General features: G+C 37.0%; 2 protein-coding genes across 2 annotated transcripts in view; both read left to right on the top strand.

The window, feature by feature from the left end:
* The window catches only part of LOC145978829 (carboxylic ester hydrolase-like), a 58,886-nt gene extending 51,479 nt beyond the window's left edge, over positions 1 to 7,407 (top strand). The window contains exons 7-10 of the mRNA XM_083111700.1: positions 2,945 to 3,123; positions 3,823 to 3,970; positions 4,700 to 4,832; positions 5,515 to 7,407. Of these exons, the coding sequence (XP_082967826.1) occupies positions 2,945 to 3,123; positions 3,823 to 3,970; positions 4,700 to 4,832; positions 5,515 to 5,701 (647 nt within the window). The 3' untranslated portion in view covers positions 5,702 to 7,407. The remainder of the gene's footprint in view (positions 1 to 2,944; positions 3,124 to 3,822; positions 3,971 to 4,699; positions 4,833 to 5,514) is intronic.
* Positions 7,408 to 13,303: 5,896 nt separating this feature from the next.
* Positions 13,304 to 14,053, top strand: part of LOC145978827 (juvenile hormone esterase-like) — a 69,396-nt gene continuing 68,646 nt past the window's right edge. The window contains exon 1 of the mRNA XM_083111697.1: positions 13,304 to 13,607. Coding sequence (XP_082967823.1) covers positions 13,419 to 13,607 — 189 coding nt within the window. The 5' untranslated portion in view covers positions 13,304 to 13,418. The remainder of the gene's footprint in view (positions 13,608 to 14,053) is intronic.

Raw genomic sequence — 14,053 nt, 5'->3', positions numbered from 1 at the left:
GCTTCATCTCTTTTTAACTTCTCATCATCATACCTTGAGGTCACCTTCCCTCTTCTTCCATCCCTATATGTGGCTAGTCGCTGTCTGTATTTAATGTGGACTAAATAATGGTCCGAATCATCGTCTGCTCCTCGGCAGCTATTTACTTGTAGAATATCAGAGGCATGCCTTCTGTCTATCAGCACATGGTCAATTTGGTTTTGTGTTACACCATCGGGTGAGCACCTTGTCATTTTCCTTACATTCTTCCTTTGATGCCAGGTGCTTCTAATTACCATTAAGTTACACATAGCCAGATCTATCAGTCTCAGACCATTATCATTTGAAAATTCATGCACACTTTCCTTTCCTATAGTATCTTGGAATGCTTCTTCACCTCCAACCTTGGTAGTAAAATCTCCCATTATTATTTTAATGTCATGTTTTGGTATACGATCGATTATCTGTTCCAACTGGTGGTAGAATCCGTCCTTTTCATCTTCACTGCCTCTTCCGTTGGAGCATATACAAATACGAAGGTAATGTTGAAGAACCTGGCTTTCATTCTCAATGTACATAGTCTCTCATTTATTGGCGTGAAGTTCTTTACTACAGTTTTATTTTACTGTTTAGTAGAAATCCTGTGCTACCTCTTGTACTTCCTGCTTCCACTATACATAAAGTATAATCCCCAGTAGATAACATTCCATTTCCTTGCCACCTGATCTCCTGTACTGCCGCTACTATTATTCTGTATTTCTTCATTTCCTTCTTTAGGTTTTGCAATGCACCTGGTTTACTTAATGTTCTAACATTCCATGTGGTTGTGTAGATATCATTCTTTCATTTACGTAGTCCTTTACCATGCCTGTGTCTTTCCATAGAATCCATCTGGCTATCATTGTTTGTGAGTTTCGTAGCATTGTTTGTTTTATGGGATAGGGTCGTTAGCCCAATGCCCAACCCCCAACCTGGAGACCAGGTAATTTGTTATCGAGGTTTTCTTCCTGTAGCCTTTGGAAAGTCAACTCCATTCACTGGAAGGCAGCAGAGTCTGGTTTTGGTCAGCCACAGGTATTTAATTCCCCCGGTACCCACCATATCTGGTGAGCATTTCCTTATCCGCCACCTAGAGAGGTGCCCATTAGGAGACTAGCAACTCCGCACAGGTGTTGTTGTTTAAGCACATGTTAAATACATTTCTTCCTAATACCGATATTTCACAACAATAGACAAGATTGAAGTAATTTAGGTTTCATTATAAATCTGTAAACTAAATCTTTATTTAATAATTTTATGTGCAAGGGCAAATATGAATTATTTTATAAAATCAGTTTCATTATTTCTACATGGTTTAATATTGTAACATTATAGCAAAATTATTCTCCCTCGCTTTCAATAATTTAACATTATTCTATTGGCTGTTTATTTTAGGAGTGGGGAATGATGCTACGTGTAAATGGCGACATCAAAAAGTTCCACGTTGGCATTCTAAATTGTTGCCAACCATAATCTAAGCTTACTGTTGCTAATTAGCATGAATCTGACATATAAATTATCAGTTTCTCATGTGTTATTATGAGTTGGTAGTTTTTAAAGAAAGTGTTAAGCTGTGCCTTACACCTGAAGTAGCATTTGAGGTTTTGCTGTTAACGGTGAAGGCAGTGTGGTGCGTGGCTTCTGTTGTGGCAAATAACTAACTTATCACTGCCTACAAGCGAGCAGGACCCAACATACTATATTTTTAATTTGTATGAATAGGTATGTACGCACACGATCATTGATTAAAGTTTTTGGATATTTTAATTATAACATATTTGATTATATTTGCTATCACGTGTCGCAATTCGGTGGTTACCTTCCTGGATGAATGTGGATCATCCTAATCCCGATCCCTGAATGAGAACTGATGCTTCCAACTGACTAGCCAGAGCAAGGAGCGGTCTGGTGTCAATTCATATCTCCATACCCTGGAGTTGCGATTGTAATGGTACATTGCATCTTGTAATGAGTATTTTTTTTTGCATAAACTGTGTTTCTCATAGCTAGATGAAAGATTTTCTCTTCAAAGATGTAGCGGCAACTCCACTGTCATTACTTGCTGTATGTGCTGGAAGAAGTCACTGCCAGACGAATAAAAGTTCCCACAGTTGAGATTATTTAAAAAAAAAAAGTGTTGTGATTCACTAAAATGTCTTTCCTGGCACTTGGAGTTTTTTTTTTATTATTGTCACATTAAACCAATTCATTAGTTGCTTTTGTATAGTGGTTTGGATCCCACTTTAAACTATATTTCCAGACTCGATTAGCCTTACTGTGAATAAAGTGGACTTAAAGACAAAATCAATCAATCATTCATTATTTGCTTTTGCAATTGAAAAACTCCATGCCACAATTCTGATATTTATTTTCATGGATTCTGTAATTCCTTGAAGAGCTCTTACGCAGCCAAATATTCACCACTCATGCCTTGGTGTCAGCAGTTCTGGATTCTATCCTGGTGAAAGCTCTGGAATTTTGATGTTGATCCACTACAGTGTGGAAAATACGATCTAGAAAGTCAGCAACCAGTGTCAATGTACTCAGTAACACTGACCATGCATTATCCAGTATGTGCCGGACCCTGTGGCCGAGTGGTTAGCACATCACATTGTGACATCAAGGGTCCCGGGTTCGAATCCCGCTCAGGCTTGGTTGTTTGTGAATGTCTATTCATCAATTTCATAATTTCATCACTCATCCCCATCTTCACAAATTAGCAAGAGGCACAAAATGCGAAGTAAAATAAACTAAATCAATCAATCAATCAATCATTATCCAGTATGAAACTACTTGGCACAGCGAGGCCCTCAAAAGGGCTGTTGTGCTCCAGAGTGTAGTTATAGTTTTTTGTAATTACTTGAAAAATGAAAGTTGAAAGTATGTATGTATGTATATTTTTCACAAACAATTAACGTAATTGCAGTGCTGCTTGCTAATCCACAATTGGTTCAGGATGTTAATAATATGTTCGAGACTGTAATTCCCATCTTCCAAGGGTATGAAAGAAATACAGAGAAATCAAAGAAAATGTCACAGAAAATAAGAGACTTTTATTTTGGAGAGAAGGAAATATCTGCTGAAGTCACCAATGAACTTATTCAAGTAAGTACACTGTTAAGGGTGGAATTAAATTTTTGTTACTGTGTGAATCATCACTAACCAACTAACACCTACAGTAGTTCTAATCAAGTCACTAACACACACTTCAGAAATCAATCAATCAATCAATTCTGTACTATTTTATGCTTCAATTAAGTTGCTAATTCTTTTTATTTATTGAAAGAGAGTACATATAATCACTTTAAATTTATGCTGGCAAGGCTTATTGGGTTTAGATTTCTAGGTGATTTCAAGTGAGGGTTTTTCCAGCCATGTCCTGCCACAGAACAGCTCTGGATTTCACCTAGCCTCTAATAAATGGGTGCATGGGAACTAGTTTTTTCATGAATAGAGTAAGTGATTTATCCACATACTCCCAACAGCCCCAATTTTCCTCAACACCTCATCCCTAAATATATGTTTACAAGGACCCAATTTATGGTGTTTTTGGCTCTAAATTTACATTAGCCCCCTCCCATGGAAAATTCCAAATAAACCTCTGAATTGGGTGCATGAGGTGTCTCTTGAATTCAATTATTATATGTCATGTACTCAGATCTCTAATGCACAGTTTGTGAAAAGAAAACTTATCAATTTAATAAATGCATTGAGATTGCCTTTAATAATTACAAATTTGATTTCTATATATATATATATATATTTTTATTAACTTGTGTTTTCTTCTTGCTTTGTTTTTCATAGATGGATTCTGATAGCTATTTTGTCGCTCCCGCAATAGCTGCAGCAAAACACCATCTGGCCAATGGATCTCCTGTCTATTTCTACAAGTTTACCGTACAAGGAAAACATAGTTTTGGAAAGATCTTCGTGGGTTCAAAAAGTCCAAATGGTAAAGTATTTTATATTTTAATTTCATTACAATTATTTTCTTTGTGTAGTAAGACAACTATTTGACTCTGTATGAAATTTACAGACAGATTTTTTCACCTTTCGAATATATCCATTCATGGCTTCGTCATACATTTCAATGGATTACATTTTCTTATGAATTTATAAGATCTATAAAGTATACTGACTCGTAGAATGAATCATAATACAATACATAATTAGAACACGTTAAATAAAAACAGAAACATAACAACTGTATGAAACAATACATGTTAATACATAGTTATATCAATTTTGATAAATATACAGGCTGTATATAAATATAAATACTGATAATATATATTCATTCAATGGTAGTTGGGTTCAAATTCATTATGTTACATATCTAGGAGTTCATCTACTTTATAATACATTTTCTCCTTGAAAAATTCCTTTACATGATTTCTAAATGATTTTTTCTCATGTAAGATTAACATCCCCATTCCACCATCTTATTTTCTACATCTCAAGATGTGACTTGTGGCCCCAAAAACTTCATCACCACCTAATAATCAAGGTGACCCAGGTTCGATACCCAGCGGAGGGCATATAGTGGTTCAGATCTCACTTTCAACTGCAGGTCCAAGACCACTAAAGAAAGTAAACATACCCTCGCTCTTTTTGAAAATCCTGAGCACATTACTGCCTGGGGATTTGTAATAATGGGCTAATAATATATTTTCCTTATCAGGTGTATCTCATGGGGATGAACTTTTTTGCATGTTTCCTGTTGGTGATGTACACATTGAGATTAAACCCACTGATCCAGAGGTGACGACCAAAGACAGGCTCATCACAATGTGGACAAATTTTGCCAGCACAGGGTGAGTTTCTTTCACATGACTTTAAATAACCTTTGTTAACTTGACTTTTAGATGCTCATAACAATTCTTATCAATGTCTCTAGTTTATGGGTGTATTTGATGATTCACATCACCTCCAAAATCACTGAGATCGAATAATGTGTGTGGCCCTACATGGCATGGTACAAAAGTGCACAGGGAACTTTTACTCTATCAGTGGTGTATTTTAAAAAAATGAACAGGTATACTGAAACAATTCTAATTTATTGTAGATATTTATTATATATTAATTAGATATATTAGAAATAAAACACCAATACAGGCATGCAAGTAAAACAAAAGCAAAAGTCTGACCACTTCAATTTTTTCGGCAATTTCTATAAAAAGTCGGTTTACAGCACAGGTTGGTAGCACAAGGGTGCTGTGGAGAAGTTAGTTAGAGGAACGGATTTGTAACAAAAATCACAGGTCTGTTGTAGGTGTGATATCCACCACCAGCAAGAGAAATTTCACCTGATGACGAGAGAAGAGGTGCTCTCTTGAAATGTGGTGTTATAATAAGTATAGCTTTAAGCACTAGACAATGGATAATGCCCAATTAACATTGCACGCTAATGCAGAACCACTGTCACTAACATTCAGAGAATTATAAAGATTGCCCAATTTGACTCATTCCTGAAAGACACATCTGTTGATCTTCCAGAAATCCAACCCCTGAAAAGACCGAGCTTCTTCCAGTGGAATGGAAGGAGGCAACCAAAGATGAATTGCGGTATCTGGACATTGGGCAGGAGCTGGAGATGAAGGATGATGCTCATACTCCAGGAGTGTACCTGTGGGAGTCCATCAGGAATTACTTCTCCAGTGGCACTTCCAGAGACGAACTTTAACAATCAAAGAATGTACTCTCTCTCTGCATAAGTTTAGAAATTATGAATGCATCAGGGAGATTGCTAACATGACAATATCTGTTATCTGAAAGTACACATGGTTTCATTAGGGACCACTGCCATGTATATAAAATAGAAAGAGGTGTGTAAACATTTACTGAAAATTTTACTCTATGCAGAATGGAAATATGTAACATTTTTTCTACAAAAAATCACAGTAACTTAATTTTTTTTATCAGAGTACTTTTTATAATTTTCCACTTATTTATAAACATGCAAAGCCTTAAATCGTGTTAAAAGTTATAGTCTACTCTTCAATCTATTTGTCCCACAACATGCCCGTACAGTCTAAGGTGTACATTTTGGGCTCCGGCTATGGGATGCATGCAGGTTCAAGTCTCCTGAGGGAAGTGTAAGAACTTTTCTCCTTAGATTTCGGCCTGTGTATAGGACCGGTGGCCACTCACTATCATGAGGAAATTGGGGAGCTACAAATGAGTAGTGCAACCTGGCCATAGAAAATCTACAAGAATGACTTGGGGCTTGTCATGCAGACCACACGTCACTCTGTAACTGGTTGGAGGATCTCCCACCTTTGGTGGTAGTGAGGCCAGCGGTCGGTAGGCAGTGTTGATTTTGGTTACACATACTGATTTGGGGGAAATATTATACTGTAATACTTGTTTCACTTGTTTGATACTTCACACTGCTCACCATTGTATGCGTGCACAAATTGGTTTCTGCACTTCAAGTAGTCGGTAAATCTGAATGTGCATGTTCTATGTCTAATATACAACTCCTGGAGTATGAGCACAATAACCTAAAAATAGTCAGAATTGATTCTGACAAGAGGGGAAAATGGCGAAATTCTGAATTGGATATGCCACTTGCTAAATCTAGCAAGCTAAAGCTGGCAGCAAATAAGTAAATAAATCAAATCAGCCCAGCATATAGTATTTCTGATTGTTGTCAATATTCTAGGTATTGAAGTAATAGATGGTTACCATCTTGTTGTGTAGCTCCATGCTTACAGTGCTGTCTCTGGATGATGTCATTTGGCATGATTTTTGAAAAGACAACATTCGAAGTAACACTGTCCAAAGATATGAATTTTAAATTTTCAACGAAGAGTGCCGGAATGCCATTCCAGTGCGTTCCTACTAAAAAAAAAGCATTGGGAAATATGCTATGCAGGTCATCTGTTCCAACAAAAATAGTACTGATAGCAAAGTTAACAAATCTTATTATTCACAGTATTAGCATTTCAAAAGGTTAACGCAGTATTGACACAATGTAGTCACAATTTTTTCTTGAAATTACTGTATGTACCATGGAAAGTAACAAGATGCATAATTACTTCTCAGGAGAAAGGAACTTCACTTAAATAGTAATAATAATTAAATAAATAAATACCATTTTCTGTATTGGTTTTGTTCTTGCTTACAAGAATTATAAACAGTCTTAAGTTTAATATCTTTATAGTTAGAATATTAGTATTCATTAATATACATATTGTTGTTGAAGTGAAACAATTGTTATATTTACTCTCTAGAATGTAGGTATCTTTTGTACATATGATTGATCAATGAAAGTCATTGTACTTACTCAGTATTGTTTTGTAAAGTGGCATAGAACAAAAGACAATTTTTATTTCATTTTGATATGAATTTAATACATGTCGATATATAATAAACTATTTTCTTCATAAATTCGCAACTTAAGAACTTTTTCTTTGTTAATGGACTACCCTTTTCCCTGCTCAATAAATCTGGGATAAAGTATGATACATGTGTGCATGCATGCACACTCATAGAGAGAGTGAGAGTGAGTGAGTGAGTGAGTGAGTGTGTTAGTTCTCTGAGGGCCAGGACCTGCCAAGCAGCTTTTCATTGAATGACACATTGTGAGCATTTTGAATCCTATTACCGCTGTTTCTGTCTTGAAGTCAAGAGTCTGTTATTTCTTATGTTTCAAGTAGCTCCCAAGTTGTTCTCATGATGGTGGATCCAGAGCCGTAGTTAGAGATTTCTGTACCCGGGGGGAGAATAAATTTTGGCACCCCACTACACTCGCCTTGTTGAACTTCTACCATTGTTTTTTTTTTTAAGGGAGTGGTAGAACCATTTGTTGTTGTGCCTTACTTAAATAATGTCGTTCATTCAAATTGATGTTTCATTTATGCTAATAATTGTAGCAATTGTATGTAATTGTAGCAATTACAACTACCGAGTTGTTTGTACGTATACACGTATTCTTCTGAATCAAGGATCATTATTGACCTCTCAGTGTGCAATGATAAAAAAATCAAGAAATGAAACTAATCCATGCAAAAAAATATATCTTACCATATGAATAGTATATATATTTCTTAGGTAGCAGAAGAATCTCTAAGAAAGATCATTAATGCAATGTTTTGTAAAATACATGAAACCCTTTCAAATACCCTGCAAAGTCATTGTACAAACTAGCTAAAATCATTCAGTATTAATGTAATGTTTATAAAGTAAAAGCTATTTACACTGCAAAATGTTATACTGATTAGCTGAAATCAACAACAATAAAAACAAAAACGTATTAAGAACTACAATCAGTAGATAATTATTTGACAATTCTCCTGTGTGAACATACTTGCTATAGTGGAACCACAAGCAAAAAACCTGCGCAGACCCGCGACTTCTGTGCACCGTACTCCCGCGAGGAGGGGAAGGGGAGAGTGGACCATGCTTCCTTATGGCCCGAGATGAACGGAAGAAGGGAAAGCTGCATGGGGACTTTAAGTCCAAGGTTTTTTTCCTTGTGGTCGCTCTATACAGTTTCACTCTTCTTGCCTTTCGAGCAACAAAGTCATTAATAACATCATCGAACACAAGTGATTGAACTCTGTACTTCTCAACAGACAAAATAGCCAGGTTAGTCAACTTTTCTTGACTCAAGGAAGAACGCAAGTAATTCTTTATAAGCTTTAGCTTACTAAAACTCCTTTCACAAGATGCTATAGACGAAGGTAGAGTTAAAAATAGTTTCAATGCAGTGACAAAATTTGGGTACAACTCGATACATGATATTTTATGAATGAATGAGAGAGCAGCAAGTGGTGACAATTCCGACAAGCAGTCCAAGTGAAAGTCTTTAAAAAATGCTTGCGCATGAAGTTTAAAGAACAACAGTTCATGAAGTAACTCACTTCCGTTGATATCCTCAGGGTATAATAAAGCCAGATCAAAGACTCCCTTTCTCAACGTTTCTTCTGACATAACTGCCATATTGCTTGGAAAGGAATAATTACGGAAAAATCCTCCAAAACTCCTTTCATTAGCTTGAATCGATCGCCTATTTGTGACAAAATTGAATCCAATGCACAAAATAAGCTCTTCCTATTTTTTTTCTTTATTTATGGCTACACTTTCATCTTCTACAACTTCATCGAAAAACTTGATTTTCTTTTTGGGATGCTGTTCTCTACTTGCAATGTTCATATCATCGTAGATCTGTTTGCTTTTCTCAAAAGCGTTCGTCACAATTGTTTCCCGATTGGAAGAGAGAGAGAGCTTCGCAGTCCCTGTAAGTGACTAACACCTATATCTACTGTAACATACTTTTCTTGTAGCTGTAGGTTAACGTCGTTGATAGCTCGAAGGATATCAGCCCAGCAGAATAAGAACACAAGAAAGTTAAACTTCTTAAGGCTGTGTAGCAGGCATTTGGCACCGTGTACTGTTTCGGGTGAATCTTTTGAGAGGTCACATAATTCCTCCAAAGCTGCACAGACATCCGGGAATTGGGTACTTAGAGATTGTACTGCATTTGCTTTTGAAGACCACCTAGTTGCTGATTGACTCTTCACAGTCGTGTAGTTTCTATTTCCGGCGCTGATGAATCTTCGTTAGCGTCTGTGGATTCAACATTTTCCTTGAAAAGCTTCGATAAAATCGTTGCACCTCTTTCTCTCTTATCTTCTTTCTTTTCCTGTTTTGAGCCCCAGAAGGTTTCTTGGAAGACATCACTTATAATAATTACACAATTTCGGATACACACAGCTTCATCAAAAGCACGTTCGTTGAGTATACAATTGTCCTCGAAAAGAGTGTATAGTTTGTACTAGCTACATCTAAACTAGAATAGCATTAGTGCTTTTGTGAAGTTATGAGAGCGTTAATTCTGATTCCCTTTTGCCCAGTCGCTCCCCCCCTTTTTTCCGCAAATTTTGTTTATCGTAATGCTCTGAATGGGTCATTGTCGCATATGAGAATGCAGCCACTACTGACAAAGATCAAAGACATCCGAGTATTGTGTCTCGATACCAAGCAGCATAGACTTTTATTTATTATTGTTGTTCTAAGTGACGTGTACTCTCATCCTGTACACCTTTTAGCTATTTGAAAGCTTCCTGGAAAGATCATTGAAAGAGCCAAAAACCATCACGACGTATTCTTTTAAATGAAATAGCTTTTTTGAAGAGATATTAGGAAAATTTAGTACAGTTGTTACGACATGCAGACTGCAGTTTACACTAATAGTATTTTTACAACTGCATACACTATAGGAACTATTCACTAAGAAGTTGTAAAACACATCCTCACTAACAAACAAATAATATATATAAATTGGATATTTATTTATTTTCTCTTATTTGTTTAAAAGAAGAGCTTGTAATGCGAGCACAGCAAGCAAAAAAATCAAATCAATATCTTTGCAAACTGGCAAAGATATTGTTTTAATAGGGCGCCAAAACTTTCGAGGGGATCGCATGCATCCTTTATTACAAGTAATTTTCAATGTTTTTCTTCTTGCCGTTCAGTGCCCCCTTCCATCATCGCCCGGGGCGGCCGCCCCGCCGCCCCCCCTACTCCTAGCTACGGCTCTGGGTGGATCAACACCCAAATTTTGGTTGCTTCCACCGGGACTTGAACCAGAGACTGGTCACACCAAAGAAAAGTAAGCTCACCATTTGGCTATGTGAAAGCCCCATACATATGATGGATTGCAATGCAAATGATGTAACATTCAAATAGCAAATTATTCCTGGTAAGTTATTCAGCCTTTTTTTATGCACCTCTGGCCAGTTTTTATTCGTAACTTCCTCTATTTCCTTCCTGAAATGAAGTAAAATTCATTTTGCATATGCTATGTGCAAGGACGTAATTAAGGGGGAGTCCAGGGTGTCCAGACCCCCCCCCCCAAAGACTTATCAAGTACTAAAATTAAATAATGAAAAATATATTTATTTAGCCCTTGTTGTATAATTTCCTCTGAACTTATTCGAAGACATTGATTATATTGGGATCATATGGCTTTGAAGGGCAGGAAGGACGTATTTAAGGGGTCCGGACCCCACACCGAAAATAAAATTATGAAAATATATTCGTTTAGCATTTGTTGTGTAATTTCCTCTGAACTTATTGGAAGACAAGGATTATATTGAGATCATACGGCTTTGAAGGACAGGAAGGATGTATTTAGAGGGAGTCCAGGGGTCCAGAGCCCCCAAAAGACTTACAAAGTACTAAAATTAAGTAACGAAAATATTAGCATTTGTTGCATAATCGATGGTTATTAATCTCCTCTGAACTTTTTAGAAGAAAAGGATTATGTTGGGATCATACGGCTTTGAATGACATTACAAAGAAGATTTATGTACACTGCTACTCAAAATGATATGCATAAAATATTAATCAGAAACTTACTTTTCTTAAACTACATGTAACATCATTTTTGTTATTTGATTAATAATCAATTATCCATCTATTTGACATTACTTTCATTGCCAGGGCACTTGCTTTTATGTAAATTATTCCGATCTTAACTACAGGTAAGCTACATAATGAAAATGCGCTGTTATATCTCTATTCTTGTGGTCGCGGTGGCTCAGTCGGTAACGCGTCTGACTACCCTGCTAAAGGTCGGCCCCGGCGTCCACCCAGTGTCGAATAACATGGGTACCTGGGGGAAACCCTGGGTGGTAAAGGTGGTCAGGGGCGTGATGCTGATCACATCACCCACACTCACGACCGGATCAAGAAAGTGTGGGGCGTTACCCCCACACCACCTATACGCCTTTATGGTGTGGTGCTATGCACAGGGGAGCACTTTACCTTTTACTTTTTATATCTCTATTCTTATACAGTCTTTTTACCTATTCGTGTAATAATAATATAATATTAATTTATATATTGTACTTAGTATTAATTTGATTTAATATAATTTTAATTTTAACTTTATTATTATTAAGACACTTGGTTCGACCCCCCCCCAACATATTTCTAGATACGTGTCTGGCTATGTGTTACTATATTCGGATATCATCGTGCTCATCACAGTCCTCTGTTGAGTTTGTACTTTGTGTCTTGTTCATGGGTGTTTCCTTCAGCCACTTCGTCTAATAACCAATCATCACAATCTTTGCCAAAACTGGAAGATCAACGATGGAAATTGAGTAGATTTCCTTAATTTACTTCGTTTTTATGCAACTTTTGGCTAATTGAGAACCCTGACATAAAATACCAAATATTTGGACCATATTCTCGAGATGGAGGCATTGGCTCTCCCCAGAAAATCAATGTCATTCTGAAAGAATATATTACACACATACTGAGTCATGTATTTAATTTGAGTCGCAACAATTTGTTAATTCTAAATATAACTTCAAATTAAAGGAGTGCTTTTTCAGGGCACTTTGCTTACCCGTCACTTAAAAAATCCTGCTTAGTTCCATATCTAGAAGCACCTATTCAAGGCCAAGAGATCGATCTATTTAATGCAATTAGCAATAGAGGTGGTGATCGTCCTTTCCATGTGTAAAATTTAAATCGGTCGCTCACTGGAGAGGAAAAGCTGTGAAGCTGGAGATGAGACGAAAGCGGCATTGAGAAAAGACAAGTGCAAGCTTCGCCAACTCCTTGCTTTTGCCTCGATTCTACCACAGTAGGCACCCAGTGTTACCCTTTCAGGAGTGGACTCTCACTTATCACACACTGTATTGAGCTCCTCTTCACTCTTTGTGTGTTTGACATCAGAATAAATACTCTCATTGTTATGTTAGGCATGTTAGTTTACAGTTCTTAGCACAAATAATACATTTTCAGTCAATCCCCATAAAATTGCGTGTATTTATGCTAAGAGCCCTGAACCTAACATGCCTAACCTAACAACGAAAGCAATCCGCACTTACTCCAAACAGACAAAGGCTGGGACGGAGCTCAATTCAGTGTGCAATAAGTAAGACCCTATCGAGGAATGTTACTCTGGTACTGGTACTCTATGGTTATACTAGACGTTCTACGTATAAGTACAATTATACTTGAATCTCATTGCGTGCAATAGGTCACAATTGAGCAACAATCAACGTTTGCAAAGACGATCCTAAGAAGATAGCAGATCCACTATTCTTTCTCAACACTTCAACTTAAGTCACAACTACTGACATAATGCACTATTACCAGCATGTTTACAGGGAATTTATCTCTCACTTTTACTCCTGTCATGGTGGTAAATGCTGGCTGAAAGCAGTAGATAACGAGTTTTCATCATAAAAAGGAGATATGACATAAAATGAGAACACAAAACATTTATGGCACCAATTCGAAACTCAAACCATTTAGACAGAGAACTACAGGTTCATGTGGTACATCCCTCCCTCAATTATGAAACACCATATTGAAGATAGGTTTCGTATTTCAGCAGTCTGAGAATAGTTTTCGTTGTGCGGTTGATGTGAACCATGAGGAGTGTTGTGTTGCTGTTTTTGGCTGCTTTTCTGGGATCGGTGTTTCCTGAGGATCTGTCAGTCATCACCGTGGCCCAAGGGAAATTGAGAGGTAAAGTGCTCAAGTCGTTTGGAGGAAGGGACTTCTTGGCATACCAGGGAATTCCCTATGCGAAACCACCAATAGGAGAGCTCCGATTCAGGGTGAGTTACAATCATGGGCTGGACATTAAAATCCCATCATGGTCAAAAGTAAACAGAGATGCATAAAATTAATACACAACATGAAAACTGAGCGTATTTGTTTGTTCATTTAATTATAGTCCTATAGTTTGATGGGGAACCAACTTCCGGGGTGGAGTGGCTATTATAGTGTGCTACGATGACAGGAGTCCCAGGTTTGAACCCTGGTCTGGACATGGGTGTTCTTTGTGAGTGTCCCTTCATCAATTTAATCATATCATTACTCATCCTCATCATCACGATTAGCCAATAACCTAACTTAATAAATCAATAAAACTCCTAGTTTTATATTTTATTTCCTATGTTCTAAATTCGAGTTCCCATCAGAGCATGGAGTGTCTCACAAAATTGAGTGTGCACAAACTTTATTGCAAAATAAAAGCATATTTTACTTTTTAATATAAACA

Source organism: Lepisma saccharinum, chromosome 25, assembly GCF_977018435.1.
Source record: "Lepisma saccharinum chromosome 25, izLepSacc3.1, whole genome shotgun sequence".
Classification (NCBI taxonomy): Eukaryota; Metazoa; Arthropoda; class Insecta; order Zygentoma; family Lepismatidae; genus Lepisma; species Lepisma saccharinum.
Note: the sequence above shows the minus strand (reverse complement) of the source record. Positions and strands in the feature narration are given on the sequence as shown.